Below are 18,509 nucleotides of genomic sequence, written 5' to 3'. Positions count from 1 at the left end.
AGAGAGATATCAGTAGCAGAAGCTTTTGAGGGGGGGGGGGGGGGGATCATCCTAGAAGAGGTCTTTCGGATAGTGAGGCTCTGGAGGCTAGTCGATTGATGGATCTTGTTGCTTCATTTAAAATTCGCCCATTGGAGGCTGACAAGCTCATTTGGTGGCCAGACAAAAAGGGCTCCTTCATGGTCTCAACAGCATATGGTTTTTTAAACAGCGGTAACTCGGCTTGGAGGGTGAATGAAATCAAATTTGTATGACATTTATGTGCCCCTCCAAAGGTAAAGTTCTTCATGTGGAGTGCCTGTCAAAGTAAAATTCTCTCGGCAGCCGTATTGAGAAGAAGAGGTCATCCCTCAGTGGATCCCATATGTCCATTCTGCAACTTTGAAAATGAAACTACTAGCCATATTCTTCTCCATTGCAGCTTTTCTTGGAAGGTGTGGATCAGCATTCTTGGAAAGTTTGGTTTTCAGTTCTGCATGGTGGCTGATCTGCTTTCGTTCAGTAAATCTCTCATGGGTACCCCTATGCCGAGTCTTGGAAAGATGATGCTCTCTGCATGTGCTAGTTTTATCCCGTGGGGTCTTTGGAATGAGCAAAATAGAAGACGTTTTGATGCAAAAAGTGAATCTCTAGACCGAGTTGCGGACAGAGTGGTTGGGCAAATATCAACTTGGCTATTAACCAAGAAAGCTTTCTCTCCTTATTTGGGTTCCTCCATTCGTGAAAATTGGAGAAACTTGGCATTGATGCACATTGGGAAAAAGCCTCCGGTCATGAAAGAATGGTCTCCTCCTGATCCTGGTTTCCTAAAGTTAAATTTTGACGGTTCGTCTCTTGGCAACCTTGGTATTTCTGGTTTCGGAGGAGTTATTTAAAACCATTCCGGTAATCAACTCTTCACTTATGCCGGACCCCTTGGTATATTAGACTCTACATCTGCTGAATTGCACGGTCTCTTCTCCGGTCTTCGTATCTTCAGAGATAAATGTAGGGGGCCTCTCCACATTGAAAGTGACTCCAAAGTGGTGATAGGTTGGTGTGAGAACGAATCTTCTCCTCCGTGGAGGCATTGGGATACATTTAAAGAAGTTTTATATATTACCTCAATTGTTCCTTGTATTTGGTCTCACATTCCGAGATCCACAAATTCGGCGGCTGATGTGCTTGCCAGGCAAGGAGCTACCCTACAATCACTGGTTATAAAGGACGTGCTCCCTCAAATTTTGTAATTCTCTTTCTTTTTATTAATACATCTTCTTCTTCTTCTTCAAAAAAAGTTTACTTGGATTCTATTGTGTTTCAAAACTAACTTGTTAGGCTTGTTGTAATCTTTAAGTGTCATTTTTATTATTATTATAGTCCACCCCCCCTAAAGTCATCACTATATACTGCTGATATTTGAGAGGCCTTTGTTTCTTTACTCCATTATTCTGCACGAGCCCTGTAAGTGCTCACCATGTTTCTCCAATTTGAATGATAAAGAATGAAAGGCTTAGGACGTTGAGGGAATCTGTCCTACGTCCTTGAAATCCATTTCCAGCAGAAGTAATAACAGGCAGTTTAAACAACAAATCATCAGACCTTTTAGGTAACCATCAGCGTAACATTTGTATCACTTGTTTCGTTAAGGTCTGAACAAATTTTCTATAACACAACCTGAAATAAATCTCAATTTTAGATTTCCATTCTTGATTTGGTTTAATGTTGGCATTGCCTTTACTTTGACAGCAATGGCGATAATCTGTAGCAGGAATCCCACATTTTGAGTGGTCTCATGTTTCCTCGTGCATAAAACTTATTGCAGTTGTGGAAGTCTTCTGAAGATAATCATGGTAAACATTAATTAGTTTTTTTTTTTTTTAATGATGAGGATTGGTACACCTATGCTTTTTCTGGTGTAAAGTCTAGATCCTGAAATAGTGATATTGCAGTAATGAGACAAAAATGATGTTATGTTATTGGATGTAAATGCTTACTATTAACGGAGACTTTGTTTGGTCTGCTAAATTCGTAATTTTGACTACAAATAACAGGTGCTAGATCAAGGTCATCTGTCTTTAACTGAGAATTGTATTGATTGGAGTATATTCTTCCATAGTGTCCTATATTTGGCTTATTTGTAAATCGACTGAATTTCACAGCCAATATTTATTTTATCTTCTAAGCTACCTATTAGAAAATCTATTGAAGGGCAATATCGTCATTTTGCACTCACTATAAAGTCCAACAGCTACGTTATCTTATTCTACGTGTTTAGTTTTTTCTCTATAAAGTCCAACAGCTACATTATCTTATTCTACGGGTTTAAGTTTCTTTTTTTTGTTTTAGAAAGGTGATATTTTATTTCCGCAAGCACACAAAAATAGAAACAGATCAGGGGAGCACTTCCTTTACAACAAGGGATTTGAGGGATGCTCCTTGCTCAGCAATTAAATCAGCAAAAGAATTTACTGATTTAGGAATTTGAGACCAATTACAAACAATGAGAGGAATGATATCCATAATCTCATAAAAGATGTCCTTGTGGCGCTAAGGTGGGATAGAATGTGAAGAGCATCAATCAACTACCACCTTGGCGTCACCCTCGACTAAGAGTGGGTGCTGAGGTGATCCCGATAGATGATGAAACCTTGAAGAAGTGCATAGAGCTCAACAAAAGTGGAATTAGAAATTCTCAATGGCCCTGAGTAAGTGATGAGGGGCATGCCCTCCGAATTGTGAAATACTCATCCAAAACCAATTTGACATGGGTTTCTAAGGGAACTTCTATCAAAATTGAGTTTGAGGAGACTTGACTGTGGCAGTTGCCATGCTTGTCAAGTAGGGGTCTAAGAGGGGATGGACATTTGACCCACGACATGCTAGTTGTCAACCTATGGTCAACACAAGCATCATCGGACATCCTTTCCTCCAAGTCAATCCCAACATAGTCGTTCATGTGATATTATTTATTCTGATGTTTGGGGGCCTTGTCCAATGCCTTGTTTTTTTTTTTGGCTATAAGTACTTTCATTCGTTTATTGATGATTTCAGTAGATGTACTTGGGTATGTCTCCTATGAAAGTATTTGATGTGTTCAAACTTTTTTATAATGAAACAAAGAATCAGTTTGATACATCTATACACTTTGCATTGATAATTGTCTGGAGTCTATGAATCAAAAGTTTAACTTATTCTATCAAGGTCATGGTATTATACACTAGTCCTCGTGTGTGTTTACACCACAACAAAATGGTGTTGCTGAACATAAAAATTGTCATATTTTAGAAGTGGCTCGGACTATTTTTTTTCATATGAATATATATATTTGAAATAAATATATTGAAATCATATTGGGCTGATGTTGTCTTCACTGCTTGTTTCCTCATTAACCGAATGCCTTCCTTAGTTATCAAAGGTAAAATTCCTATATAGGTGCCAATACCATCACCACCTTATTTCGTTGTTTCCTCGGATTTTGGGTGCATTTATTTTGCACATCTCTTTGGTACCTCCAGGGACAAATTATCCCCTCAAGTTGTCAAATATATTTTCTTGGGATACTCTTGCACACAGAAAGGATACGAGTGCTACTATCTATTTACTAAGAAAACATTTATCTCTACAAGTGTGATATTTTTTGAGGATATTCCTTTCTTTTCTACATCTTCCTTAGATGTGTCTCCACCCATTTCTTTCCTGAAGTTGTTGCAGCCATGCATGTGGAGGAGATTCCTAGTCTGATTCTTGATGTTACTGTAGAGAAGCCGCTACAGATATATCACAGACAAAAAGTGAACCTTTGGAAAGGTGTTAGAAAAGGTATTCATTATCCTTCATCTCGCTTTGTGTCATTTGATTTTTTCTCTGATCGGTACAAACAATATGCTTTGTTGTTGTCCTCCGATACTAATGATTCGTCTATTCAGGCTGCACTTTCTTCTCCTTTGTGGAAGGCAGCTATGGATGTTGAGATGGAGACACTATTGGATAGGGGCACCAAGCAGTTGTGTGACCTGCCCGCTAGTGCTACAGTTGTGGACAGTAGATGGGTATATATTGTGAAGTATAAGCCAGATGTATCTGTTGAATGTGCAAGTCTAGATATTATATTATCTTGCAGTGACGTGACAAACATTGACGAGGTAAAAGCATATTTAGCAAAGAAATTTCAGACTAAAAACTTGGGGTTACTAAAATACTTTTTAGGTATTGAAGTAGCTAGAAACAAGGCAAGTCTAGTACTGACTTGGAGGAAATATGTCAAGGACATGCTATATGAGTATGGATTGTTGGATTCTAAGCCTATTGAGCCTCCTATGGAGGTTGGACATGACTTTCATGATGGACCGAGTGATGAGCTTTGCAATAAGACAATTGTATCATTGGTTAGTTGGAAAGTCATATAAGCTATTGTGACTTGTCGAGACATATACTTTGCCGTTAGTATTGTTAGTCAGTTTGTGATGTGCCCTCTCAAGGTTCACCTGGGTGTTGCCCAAAGATATATGAAAGGGGCACCTAGAAAAGGATTATTTTTAAGCCTCATAATCACATGAAGATAGAGGCCTTCTTGGATGATGATTATACTGGATCTGAGCTTGACCAGAAGTCTACTACAGGTTGTTGTGTTTTTATGGGAGGCAATCTAATAAGCTGGATGTTGTAACTCGTTTCAGTGTTAAAGCTGAGTATAGAGCCATGACTCATACAGTCAATGAACTGATGTAGGTAAGATTTGAACCTACGATAGGATGGACCTATGACCATGTACTGTGACAATCAGGCTGCTATATTCATTGTGGGAACCCAGTGTTCCATGAAAGGACTAAATATATGGAGGTAGATTGTGACTTTATTTGAGATGCTGTGATGAAAAATGATGTTGTGACTCCCTATGTGTAGTCTGGTGATCAAATTGGAAATATGTTTACTAAAGCACTGGGTAGATGTGAATTTGGGGTATTCTACGGCAAGCTGAGCTTTATGGATACATACGCTCCAGCTTGAGGGGGAGTGATAGAAAATCTATTGAAGGGCAATATCATTATTTTGCACTCACTATAAAGTCCAGCAGCTACTTTATCTTATTTTATGTGTTTAGTTTTGTCTCTAGTTCGATTTTCATGTAATTTGAATAAGTATGTAAGGAGATTGTTGAATTTATGGAAAAGAGGAAAACTTCATTGACTTGTTGTAATCAGAGTACATGATAATAGAGGAAAGTAGTAGAGTCCAATTACAATTAAACTACCCTTGTCCCAATTACACCCAAACTCTAACACTTAAAGATAAGTCCTAGCATAATTAAAAAACTCAACATAAATAGAAGACTAACATAACTAAAACACCTTTAAACTGAGACCTATTGTGAGACTTCCTTCTGTGAGACTCCTGTAAAACTCCACCATTTTAGTTCTAGCTCTGTGACACTTCTTACTGTGAGAGTCCTATAAAAGCTTTCCATATCTTCTCTTCAATACTCACCCTCAAGCTGGGAGGTAATGGCAATGATCCCAACTTGAACCAAATAGTATAGATGTAGTAATAAGCTCCTCCACAGTGTCCCAACATTGGGCATCGACTCTCAAAGGTAGAAATGGGTGATAAAACATAAGTCAAAACCAAACTCAAAAGGATTTTGAACAAATATAGTGATAATAATCACTAAAGTGGGTAATGCCTGTCATTCATAATACAATGACAAAAGACCAACAGGTACCAATAAAAAGTCTCAATGGACTTAAAACACCCATATAAGTAAAATGGACCAACCAAAGCAATGCTTCAAAAGGGTTTGGCCAAAGGGGTAAGTGAGAGTCAAATAAAGGACGATAGGAGTAAGTCTGCCAAATAACAATAACATGATAATGGGAATCAAAGGAAGATAAGATGATGGGGCCACAATGTTCTTTAATCAAATCATCATCAGGATAACCAATGTTGGCAATAGTTAGCAACCGAGGAGTCCTTCCATAACAATGTTTCAGTCAAAGAGACAATAGCAACAATGGATATGAGCCAATGCTCAAGTAATACGTACCAAATAATGAAAGTCCTTAATAAGGACACATGAAATAATCCGGTGTGAGTCTATCCCTGAATAAGGAAGCTTTAATACTTCTGATATCAATATCTCCAAAAATATAGCTTAAAATCACAAACGGTTTCTTGATCAAGAAACTAGACTCAAATATCTTTAATTTGATATCAAATTTGACATAAAAATATTCGTTCTCGAATCTTTTATGATCTCTTGATTCTCTTTATTCTGTATCAAGACTCTTGCTGACTTCAATGACAATATCTCCTTAAATATACATCAGATTGACATGAAATTTCTCTTTCTGAAACCAGACTTCAATACCTTTCATCCAGGTATAATATCTGTTCACAAAATGTACTTCTTTTGAGAAAAAGAATTTGATAGATTTTGGAATCTATAATCTGGCTGAACTAAGTACTATTTCTTCTTTGGCCAGCCACTATTGACTCTTCCAAGATTGATATCTCCATCTAGAAAACTCAAATTGAGAATTGGTTGAATAATTAAGAAAATAGACTTACAGAGCTTTCTTTGTATATATAATTCTCCCTGTAAGGTCTCGTTCTTGATGGCATAAGACGGCTCGAAAGTCGAAGCTTTCAGCTGCTATTTGAACCTCTCTTGCAATCTGAGCTTTGCTGCTTCAAATATTAATTTATCTTTGTAGAGAACTCTGATTGCCAAAATTAGTTTTTCGTTGGAAAGTAGACTCAAATATCTTTCCGTCAATATATAATATGCAATATGAAAATCTCAGTATAGAGGTGAAAACTCAAAGCAAACAACGGGTATAGGGACTGAAAAAAGAAAAAAAAAAGATAGATACGAACCTAAGCATGCTAGCAATAATAGATCAGAAAAAGGATCACATTATCTTTGTGGGTTGACCGAGTCAACTCACTGAACTTGCTCTGATACCATGTTGAATTTATAGAAAAGAGAAAAACTTCATTGACTTGTTGTAATTAGAGTACATGAGCCCCTATTTATAATAGAGGAAAGTAGTAGTCTAATTACAATTAAACTACCCTTGTCCCAATTACACGCAAACTCTAACACTTACAGATAAGTCCTAGCATAATTAAATAACTCAAACATAAATAGAAGACTAACATAACTAAAACACCTATAAACTGAGACTCTTCTGTGAGACTTCCTTCAGTGAGACTCCTGTAAAACTCCACCATATTAGTTCTGGTTTTGTGAGACTTCTTACTTTGAGAGTCCTGTAAGAGCCTTCCATATCTTCTCTTCAACAGAGATATAAGGGTTTAAGTGTTCTTTAAGTGATAAAGAATACTTCTCTAATTTATTCTCAAAACTCTTATAAAAGCATTGGGGAGCAAGCTCGACCCCCAACCGGAGTCTTTCCAGTGGTCTGAATTCTCCCATCTTTTCTCTCTTTGACCCTCTCTCCAAAACCCTAAAATATACACTTTTACACTACCTGTGTTAACTCTACCTTTTGAAAGCCCTATTTGTTCAATTGAACTGTTATTAAGGAATGTGATGAGACATTTATTTTTTTTGGTTTTCCAAAATCTAGAGTAGTCCTAAGTTTCTAGTCTCATTGTTGGAATTTTTTATTTTGTAATTGTGAGAAAAAAAAATTCAACTCAGAAGGCTCCATTAGGAATGAGAAATACATCCCAATGAGATACTGCTATAAAACAAAATACAAAAATTGAACAATTGAGGAGGGCGAGAAGTGTTAGTAATGAGACAAGTGATACTTAGGCAATTATTAAAAACAAAATGGATGTGAAGGGGACAGATAGAATCTTCTCACCTTGGCTTCCCAAAAGTGTGATTCAAAAGCACTTGTATGATTGCACTATGTGCAATTTGTAACTGTTCCCGACAAATTTATCATAATTGCTTATAGCGAGTTGTATGTATGTCTCTTGAAAATCAAAGCTTTTTCATTGTCAGGTCTCCATGATGCAGGGTCTTGAGGTGAGCAGAAAAGGTTCTAGATAGCGAGGATTAACAGTCTCCAAAGGCATGCTGGAGAGAGGCTTCACTTTGTAGAGAGTAGTTTTTGGAAATCAGGTGGAGAGACGACTGAGAGATTGAAAGCAAAACATATGTCTGGCCCCAGTAGCGGGTATGGCTATCTGGGATCCTCCCCCTTGCAATTGCATAAAACTGAATTTTGATAGTAGTGCTATTGGATGTCCTGGACCAGTAGGAGCAGGTGGTGTGTTCAGATGTCACAATGGAGACCCTATTCTTTTTTATGCTGGACCGGTAGGCATTGCCGATTCTAATAATGCTAAAGTTAGTGCTCTGCTGTTAGGCCTCCAAATCTTTAGGGATCGTCTCCATGGCAAGTTAATCATTGAAGGCGACTCGAAGACGGTTATTAGTTGGTGTTCCAAGGACAACCTCCCCCCTTGGCACCACTGGCCAATCACTGATAGTATTGTTGACATTGTATCTTCTACACATTGCAATTGGAATCTCATTCCTAGTTCAGCCAACTCTTTGGCTGATAAATTGGGAATTTCCCAACAATCTCTCATTGTGTGGGAAGGATTCCCTCTTTTGTAGTATGCTCTTTTGAGCTTGCTTTTGTCTTAATAAAAATCAGCATCATTTAAAAAAAAATGTAAAACAAAAAAAATGCTTGAGTTTGTAGGTCAGGATCTAGAGGAGGCGAAGAACAAAAACGAGTGAGGGTCTCTCAAATGTGGGGTATGTGAATCATACTGATAGCAACACAACAACAGCCAAGGTTGCAAAAAAATTGTGCTTGGAGTAAGAAGAACAAGACAACTTTTGAGAGCCAAGAGAAACTCAATAGAAGTATGGGAGAGTTTTGGGTTTAGAGACTCTCTCTCTTATTTATAACTTAATCAATGGCAAAAATTATAATAAATATTTGCTCCCCTTAAACCCTAGGAATCTAGTTTCTACAGGAAAATACTTTTTTAGAAAATAAAGAAAACTTAATAAACTTAAAATTTACTATTTCTTAACAATGATAAGTTACAAAGAACTTTTCAAGAAATATTCAAACAAGTATGTGTGTGTGTGTGTGTGTGTGTGTGTAGATCGGACGGCTGAGATAGCCGTTTTGCATGTTTCGCACCAAATGACTTTTCGTATTGGATCAGCCCTTTATCTATCTATCTATATAAACCCCCTATATATATACATATTATATTCAAGAATAAAAAAATATTTGTATTAAAAGTTAAGTAGAATCTAATTATTTTTTTGCTAATTCAAATGTAGAAATCCATTTATTTCACTAACTTAAGATACTAGAAATCATTTAATTTAATTTAGTTTCACTATGGACTGACTCTTAAATTTGACGGAACTCATAAAATTCCTACAATCACAAGTAGTAGTAAATTCTCCCTGATTTATATCATCCGTTCTCACCCACTTCCCGTCTAATTTAAAGGCCTATATATTTGCATCTCGTGAATCATGTTCTTAATGTTTTCTTTCGTCCCTGATAGTCACAAGTCCATCCATTTTTTTACAGAGAAATGAAATTTTATTTAGAGCACAAAGAAATACAATGCCAGCTAGAGGAGCCCTCCCTTTACAACAGGAGATTGGAAGGAGGTTCCTTGCTTGGCAAGAGAATCAACTAAGGAATTAGCTGAATGAGGTGCATGAATCCACAAACAGTGGAGAGGGGAAACAATATCAGATATGTGGTGAAAGACCAGCCAATGGTGCCATATCAGGGTCACGAAGAAAGAGCACTAGTTGATAATCACCTGTGAGTCACCTTCAATGATGAGGGGGCCGGTGAGGTGATCACGAAAGATAGTGAGCCCTTGGAAGAGGGCGAAAAACTCAACTGATGTCGAATCAGAAATCTCCATCGGACCAGTGTAGGAGATGAGAGTGGTCTCACAGGTCCATCTTGTTCAATTCCTTCTGATCTGAGGTTCACTTCTACCGGTATAGTCTGGTTGACATTGATCTGAAGGTTTTTTTGTGTTTTAGGGAGACATAGTCTGTCCACCTGCAGATTGACACTCGCTCTTATCTTGCAAATTTTATTTGATACCACAAAATTCAAATTTTCTACTTCTAGATCAGGACAAGTGGTATTGGTATAAACACATTATCTTCAGCAATGGTCATCTCCAACTCACCCACCTTTAGGCATTTAGTTTATCAACTAATCCGGAAATGCTGATTGACAAGGCTCGAGTCTTTGGTGAAGCCGAATAGGGCTGGAATCTTAGGACTAGGAGGGGACTGAGCAATGAGAAATCTGAATAGCTTGAAAACCTTCCTGGGCTTCTTGAGGAGGCTCGAATCAGTAGGGAGAAGGATGATATAATGATCTTGACTCCTTTAGTGAGTGGGGATTTTACAGTCTCCTCCACTTAGGCAGCCTAGAAGAGGTGGGATTGCAGTAGCACTTACTTGGTGGCCATGCCATGAAAACTCTCTACCATGCCACAGATAATTTTTTTCATGTGGCATGCTGTTCCGGAGCAGATTCTCCCTTTTGACAACCTGAACTGTAGGGGGAACCACCTTACCAAGCAGCACCTGCACCCTCTGTGGTAAGGAGAACGAGATGGTTAATCACTTGGCAGAATGGTCCACTCCTTTGGATATCATCAAACTTAATTTAGATGGCAGAGCTATAAGATCCCTGGGTCGGCTGGAACTGGAGGGGTCTTTCGGAACCATGAAGGTGCCACCCTTGCTTAATGTGCTGGCACCATAGGTACTTTGGGCTCCACCACGCTGGAGCTTCTCAGTCTTAGACAGGGGTTATCTATATTCGAGAGTAGAATGGGAGGATCTCTTTGGATTGAGGGTGACTCTAGCATTGTAATTAGCTGGTGTTCCAAAGGCATTAAACCCTCATAGAGACTGGCAAGCCTACCATGAATTATGGACCTTGTTTAGTCTTTTTTATGTCCTTGGTGTAAAATTCCAAGATTAGCTGATCATGTTGCTGACTTGCTAGATAAGCAAGGAGTGTCCCTTCAATCTCTCGTGTAACAAGACCTCCCTCTTAATGTCTTATTTTTGTCTTTGGCCTTAGAATAAAATATCACCTTATATATAAAAAATTATTTTCAGGTTTCTTGATATTTCTATTTTCTACCAAAGTGTGGCCATTCATTAGTATCTTCTTTTGGGGAAAGAAAAAACTTGCTGGTGGTCTGTCCAAGTTATGAATTCTTATGTTTGAGAGAAATTTCCCCTCTACAATTTAAGTGTATGGTTGATTTTCCAAGGTTTAGTATTCCATTTATTCATTTATTGATACTTCATTTCATGTTGTGACTTTCTTTTATCTAGTTAGGGCATTTCTTGTTTTGATAAAAAAACAAAAAACAAAAACAATACCACAAAAGAAATCTGCTGTGATTGCTTTCTTTGCTCAACAGACCCTAACAGTTGTTTGGTACTGAGGTTGTTTTATGTGTTCAAAAGTAAAAAAAGATGGATCCGCATTTGTTAGGAATCTATCTCATAGGAGCTTGAGATCAGCCCTAACTTTAAAAGAAACATAAGAGAGAGAGACTAACACACTAAAAAAGAGAGACAGAACAGGTTCAGGGGTCATAAGTATTGTCCGCCTTTGACTAGAAATCTTCCTTCATAAATATCTGTTTTAGAGAAATCCAACTCTAACAGTACGTTCTACTTTTACTCTTTTTTTTTTGTTTCTTTTTGTACTCTGTCTAGTTGTACCTCTCTCCCTTTGGAGTTTTCTTAATGGATTCCTTTTTCTCAATATTGAAAAAAAAAGAGTTGTACTTCAACTCTTAACTTTGAGTTTCATTCTCATTCTTACTTTAATTACTTCCATGATTCTTACATAGACTAGGATATCTCCACATCCAAGTCAACCCTTACTTTCTCTCCAAACTGATAATTTACTCTTTAATTAAATTAAAATACCCGATTCCTTAATTGTAATTATATTATGTCACTTAAAGCTATGACCATTGTTGCTTGTGTCATCCATTGTCACATAATCCTACACTTTTGTAGATGTCTGTTGTGGATTGCATTATAATTTAGTCAGAGGCCACAAGTAATCCTTAGCATCTCCAACAATAGTGATGTGGTCAACTAGAAGAGATTGAGAAATCATTATATCACCCCATTCAGTAATATGTGAGCTTGTGCACAAGTACCATAGTGATGCTCTTCTAGATGAAAAGAGGTCAGCAACAACTTTTGGTTGTTCCCTGGCTGGTGGAGCATTGCCTTCTAGCCTAGTACAAAGTATCTCACTTTTGGCTTATGATAAAAAATGTTCATGTGCCACTCAAAAAATTGTTCGGCATTGTAGATTCAATGTTAAGCACCTAATCAATCCTACCCAAAAGACCGACCTGATAGGTAGCGAAAAACCAAGTACTTAACCTAGGACCACAACATCACACGCCCCTTGGGGAGAGAGCTTGTCCTCAAGCTCTTACGAGCCCAAGCCCAAGCTCCCTTGCTGCGAGCCGACTCGAGCCCAAGCCCATACCCTAGCCCGAGGTCCGGCGGCCCACCTAGCCATGACCCACTCTACCGACACTGGCCCGACCCACCTTTTGTGACCCTACCAGTAATTTTAATCCAGTCTCTATGTCGCCCCCTCCGCTAAGTTTGCTCACGCCGGGATTCAAACTCGCAACGTAAGCGCCGGCTTTGATACCAAATGTTAAGTACCTAGCCAATACTACCCAAAAGACCGGTTTGATAGGTAGCGGAAAGCCAAGTACTTAACCCAGGACCACAACACTCAATTGGTTTAATCTTTCTCAGTTTTATACTTTTAGAAAATCAAGATGAGCAAGCTGGAGTTGGAGCCTTTCATTAGGGTTGCTGGATGACTCTTTCAGTTGGGGTGAGAGTATGGGTTTGGTCTCAGGCATGTTGATGTTGGCTTTCTCTAGCTTGAATTATGGAGGTGGCTTCCGCTGGATGGTTCTGCTTTAGCATCTTTCAGAAGGTCACTCTCTACCTGCTGTATAAGTTGCGTCAAGGTCTGGAGGTGCCTACTTTTGCCATTTCGAACAACTGTCTAAAAGAACTCTCAATAGTTGTCTAAAGGTTGGCGAGTTTGGATTTGATGAGGCCAGCATGATTAGTCAAACCGTCTATTCATGTAATGACTCTGTTTAATCTTGTAAATAGGGTCTCCATTCGTTCTCTGTGACATGTTTCTGGTGTCATCTCGGTTTTGTCGTTTATTCGGTGAATAAAGTGATGAGAGAAAAAAGGGGCTATAGAAATTGTTGTCTGAGTTCTCGAGACACATTTTGGATACTTCTTTTGCTGTTCGCAACATTTTTCTAACAAAACCTTTGCTTCTTCTGACATTGATTTATCCTTGTAGACAGATTTGTTTCTTGTGTTAGACAGTAAACTAACTGGGTTTTCTTTCAAGATATTTAATATAAAAGTCAGTTTTGGATGGTGAAAACTTCAGTTGATTGAAGCTTATTTCTTTTGCCTACAACCTCCCTCCTTTCGACATCACTGATTTTGGTGCCGATTTCTTGTTGTAGCAAAACTGGATTGATAAGTTTTTTGTTGCATTTGAAAGTAGGATCACAAGGTTTTCCGTTGTGGTATAATTTGTAATATCAAAATTATGTATTGATGTTAATAAATCTGAGGAAAATCTGCTTTTAACCAACTTGTTAAGAACCTACCTCAAAGGAGGTTGAGGTCAAACCTACCTTAAAAAAATGTGAGAGAGAGAAATATACAAAAGAAAAGGACAAAGAGAAACAAAATAGAATGAGGGGTCTAAGCACCACCCTTAAATGTGATTTCTTCAATTTATAAACTAGAAATCTTACATTCATAGGTATTCCTTTTAGGGTAGTCCACCTCTTAGGCTCCTCCCCAAATTCAAAATGGCAGCAAAATGTTACATTGGAAATGGAGTCTCAACAAAATTCTGGAATGATTGGTGGGCTGGCCAATCCCCACTCAAAAATAGCTTCCCAGAAATCTCTGGCCTCTCGGGTAACTCGAAGGTCTTTATCTCTGACATCTGGTCAGAAAATGGGGGCTGGAATTTAAACCTTAGAAAGCGCCTCACTGATCCTGAAGCTCTCCTTGCCTCCGAGCTCCTTCACAACCTCCCAGTCAGAAAGCCAAATAACTCAAGTGATACTTTAATCTAGACTCCCTGCCTAAAAGGATCCTTCTCCACATCCTCTGCCTACAAATTCCCAAACAACTTCTCCACAGCTCACCCAAAGCACCTTGTAGCCTATGCCTAGGACCTCCTTGGTCTTCCACGTGCCAAATTCTTCATTTGGTCTGCATGCAGGAACAAAATCTTAACTTCTGATTCCTTAATCCGTCAGGGCACTCTTATCTTGGATCCTCTCTGCCCTTTCTATAAAAATGCTCCAGAAACAACAACCCATATTCTCCTATCATGTTAGTTTGCCCACTTGGTCTATTGGACATCCCTTCTAAACAAAATTGGCTTCCAATACTGTGCCTCAGGAAACTTAGCAGACACTGTCCTCTCACTCATCAGCTCCAAACTCCCAAAGATAGGTAAAACGATTATATCATGCTGTATTGGTCATATAATTTGGGCTCTCTGGAAAGAATGTAATAGGAGGAAATTCAAATTCAAATTCAAAACCTCTCCTATTGAGGTTCTAACTGAGCAAATCACTAATCAAGTTACTGTCTGGCTTCTAAATAAAAAAGAATTCAGAAACTTTAGTGATACAAACTTCAGGGGAAAGACAATCGTTGGGCTATCTCTGCCCTCTCGCCCCCCAACCATGGCTACATGAGCCCTCCCTCCTCCTGGGCACTCAAAGCTCAATTTTGATGGAAGTGCTCTCGGCTGCCCGGGTCCCTTGGCAATTCAGACTCTACCACAGCAAAACTCTCGGGATTATTGCACGGGCTCAAAATCTTCTCTAGCCACCTCTCTGGTCCCCTTTGTATTGAAGGCGATTCAAAAGTGGTCATCAATTAGTGTGCAACCCCCGTCAAACCCCCATGGTGTTATTGGGATATGTTCAATGAAATATGTAATTTATTTTCCCCGTTAAGCTATAAATGAAATCACATTCCGTGCTCTGCTAATCATTTGGCAGACTCCCAGGCCAAGATGGGCATTTCTCTCCAACACTTTGTTGTGGAGTCAGGCCCCCGGACCTAGGTTTGTATTTTTTCTCTTTTTCTTATCAATATACGCACTATTCATAAAAAAAAAAAAAACACTTTAAGTCCTACTTTAACTCTTAACTCCTAATTTCATTCTAACTCTAACATTGATTACTACCTCTTACTTAGACTAGGACGTTGCCACATCCAAGTCAAATCTTTCTCTTCTAATTATTAATTTACTCTTTGAGTTATTAAAATAGTCCAAAGCCCGTAATTGCAATAATAAAGAACATTTTACTGCTAAAGTCCTAATTGCCTTATGTATTCTAAAGTAAAAAAAGATGGCATCTGAACAAAGATCAATTCTTGTGGTCTGCAGGTTTATCATTCAAGCTTTATTGATGAGGAAGGGATTACTAAAGCTTGTGGATGCCCACTTCTTCCTCTAAAAAGTCACATCAAGGGTCCTGCTCCAGTGACAGATCAAGGTTGTTTTCTTATTTCTTACTCTCAAAGGATATTTGTTTCCTTAAAATAAGAGTTTTTCCCCTACTTTATAATGTTACACATTTGCGTTTCAAAACTGTCTTTTTATTTTTGATGAAACATAAATTTCTTTGAATTATAAAAATGTCAACATTGTCACAGGTACTGATGTTGTCGATGAAGCAATCAGTTTCTTCCGAGCGAATGTTTTCTTTAGAAACTTTGACATCAAAAGTTCTGCTGACAAGCTCCTTATTTATTTGACACTCTACATCAATGTGGCTTTGAAAAGACTAGAGGGTTGCAGAACATTAGCTGAAGGGACCAAAGCTATAATAAACTTAGGGCTTGAAAAGGTTCCTGTGCCAGGAGAGGCTGGTTTTCCTTTTGCTGGTCTTTTTGCTGTTCCTCAGACTCCTCAAGAAGCAGGTATCTATTCACTCATTTTTCTCTTGATGAGATTTCCTGAACGGTTGTTGTGTTAGATACAGGTATGCCATGTTTCTCCAGCAAACTGGTACCAGCTGAGCTGGAGTATTGCTTTAAGTTGAAGGTAGTTCTCATACAGTGGGTACTAGTGTAATGCTAATTTTGATTGCTCTGTTTCATCTGTTGAGTGCAATGTTGTCAGAACTGGAGCAGACTGACTGGTTCAACGAGACTGGAGCCCAAGCCCTTTGTAGTATTCAGTACTCATAACTTGTTTTTGTTGAGAACCAGGGAACCAGCGTTTGGATTGGTCCTGTTTGAAACTAGGTTGTATGGTTGAAGACAAGTGAAAGTTTTTTAGGTGTAAGGGGGAGGGTTAGAACTGCAAACCTGACATTCACACAATTACATACCTAACCAGCATACTAGATCACTGTCTTGGGTGTAAATATGATGAAATAACATATATAATAGTTGCATCATGTTTTGGTTTGGCCACTGGTTGAACCTGATCTAATCAGCTTACGTTCAGTTTGATGCCCAGTTCAGTTTTAAAATCACTGGTTGAGCATTTTCAACCCATTCAATAGCGTGTTTTCTGTATTGACATCTTCTTTGTGTGACAACAGAGTTATTCAGAACCTATCTGAAGCAAATAAGGGAGGAAACAAGTGGGCGATTGTTGAGCTGTGCCTATAGGCCTAACGGTACCCCAAACAAATGGTGGTTAGCGTTTGCTAAGAGGAAATTTATGAACATCATTGTTCCTTAGTCAAGTTTTGAAGAGAATGGGAGGCTTTGAAGGAACAATGTGTGTCAGTTTTGGAAAATGAAAATCTTGATGAATGTTTGCTTCTATATGTATACGATGTGGTTGTGTATCTTGAAGCGGACTTGAATACCTCAAAGTTTCAGTGAACTTCGTTTGCAGAGGGGGTTATAGCCCAGACTCCAGTGTTGTTCTTGCTAAAATTTCTCCACCACAGGCACAGCTATTCAGAAGAATCATGTACATTCATGCAATTCAGCGTGATAATTCTAGATTCTTGATCATTCGTTACAAATTAAGCTAGATATACTCTTGAATTTAACATATATATTTGCCATAAGATACTATTAAGAGTTATAAAATGCATACATTTTAAACAAAAAACATAATATTTATGTTGGTCTGTTTGTATTGAGATCCGGTGTGAACCTCAGGCGATTGAGATGGGCGGCAGGTTGGTTATGGGTCTGTGAAGAAAGGTTTCCTCTTGTTGTACTTGGAGGAATGAGCCTTGTTAACCTCCCATGGTTTGCTAGCGGAGCTTATGTAGTTTGCCTGAGCCTGGACTAAGTCGAGGTTGGCCAAACTACATAAACAAAAATCTTGTGTTCCTACTTATTTATTTATTTTGAGTTAACTTTCCATCTCCACATATTTTATTTTATAGTCACTCGATTTATCTTCCCTCCACCTTATTTGAGTGCCATCTACGCCAACACATCTGTTCTCAATAGGTCAAGGCCACTATGTGTTTGTCGAAGTAATTTGAGTGGTATTCAATATAATTATAAGAGTGAGTGACATAAGTTGTAATTAGTGGTTTAAGTGTTCTTTTTTATTCTTATGTATATGGACATCTATGTCCCATTTATATAAATTAGAAAGAAAGGGAGAGGAGCTAAAATTCATGCTCTCTCAACTTGTGCTCTTGCCTTCTCTTGCTCATCTTCTTTTCTTTCTTCTTTCTTTCTTCTTTCTGCTTCTTCTTCTCAAACCAAGTCATCTAAGAATTAAACCCTAGAATGCAACATAGTATTAGAGTTTAGTGGATAGAAAACTCAATCAAAGGGTTTGGCTAGCTTTGAAGTGGATCAAAAGGTTAAAGTCTATTCGGCAAGTCCACTCCTTAATTAGATAAGGTTCACTTTATATTTCACATTATGAGAGATTTGATTCAAGTTTTTGATACTCAAAAGTTTTTTTTTTACTCAAGCCTTAATTATCCCCCTCAAAATTCCTTTTTTTTTCTTCATATTGAATGCCATAAATCACCTTGTTGTCATGTGCGTGAGTTTTCTTTATATTTAATTTTTATACCAAAAATCTCTCCTTAGGAACACTAAAAGTCCTCTTGAAGCTCTCCTCAAGTTCTAGTTTGTTGAAGGAGTGGCGGCTCAATTAAATTGTTAGAACTCTAACTTAGGGCTTGAAGAATAGTTTGGAAATTATTCACTAGTTCTAGTTCGTTTTGACTACTTTCTGAGGACTAATAACAAAAGAAATGGAACCAATAAATTGACATCAAGATAGGGATAACTGATGGGTGGATAAAAAATTAGCAATGGGGTGAGAGATAGATGGTCATGTGCATGCCCTAGGCTCTTTCTGAAGAGACAACAATCGGGTATCAAATGGAGGAGAAAAAATAGGAGGTAGAGAAGGAGAACTTACCTCAGAGGTGTTTGGAGACTCCATAGGTGTAGTGTCAAC

The 18,509-nt window shown here is 38.2% G+C and overlaps 1 protein-coding gene across 1 annotated transcript in view; it reads left to right on the top strand.

Annotated features, from left to right (window-relative positions):
• The window catches only part of LOC137941193 (actin-related protein 2/3 complex subunit 3), a 37,077-nt gene extending 19,919 nt beyond the window's left edge, over positions 1-17,158 (top strand). Inside the window, exons 2-5 of the mRNA XM_068786505.1 lie at positions 1,729-1,832; positions 15,495-15,603; positions 15,764-16,030; positions 16,660-17,158. Of these exons, the coding sequence (XP_068642606.1) occupies positions 1,830-1,832; positions 15,495-15,603; positions 15,764-16,030; positions 16,660-16,802 (522 nt within the window). The 5' untranslated portion in view covers positions 1,729-1,829 and the 3' untranslated portion in view covers positions 16,803-17,158. The remainder of the gene's footprint in view (positions 1-1,728; positions 1,833-15,494; positions 15,604-15,763; positions 16,031-16,659) is intronic.
• The last annotated feature ends 1,351 nt before the right edge of the window (positions 17,159-18,509 follow it).

This window comes from Aristolochia californica, unplaced genomic scaffold (assembly GCF_029961685.1).
Source record: "Aristolochia californica isolate CCGP_79_NKW_82.1479 unplaced genomic scaffold, dmAriCali1.0.hap1 SCAF_10, whole genome shotgun sequence".
Lineage (NCBI taxonomy): Eukaryota > Viridiplantae > Streptophyta > Magnoliopsida > Piperales > Aristolochiaceae > Aristolochia > Aristolochia californica.
The sequence above is the reverse complement of the archived record's forward strand: the minus strand, read 5'-3'. Positions and strand labels throughout refer to the sequence as shown.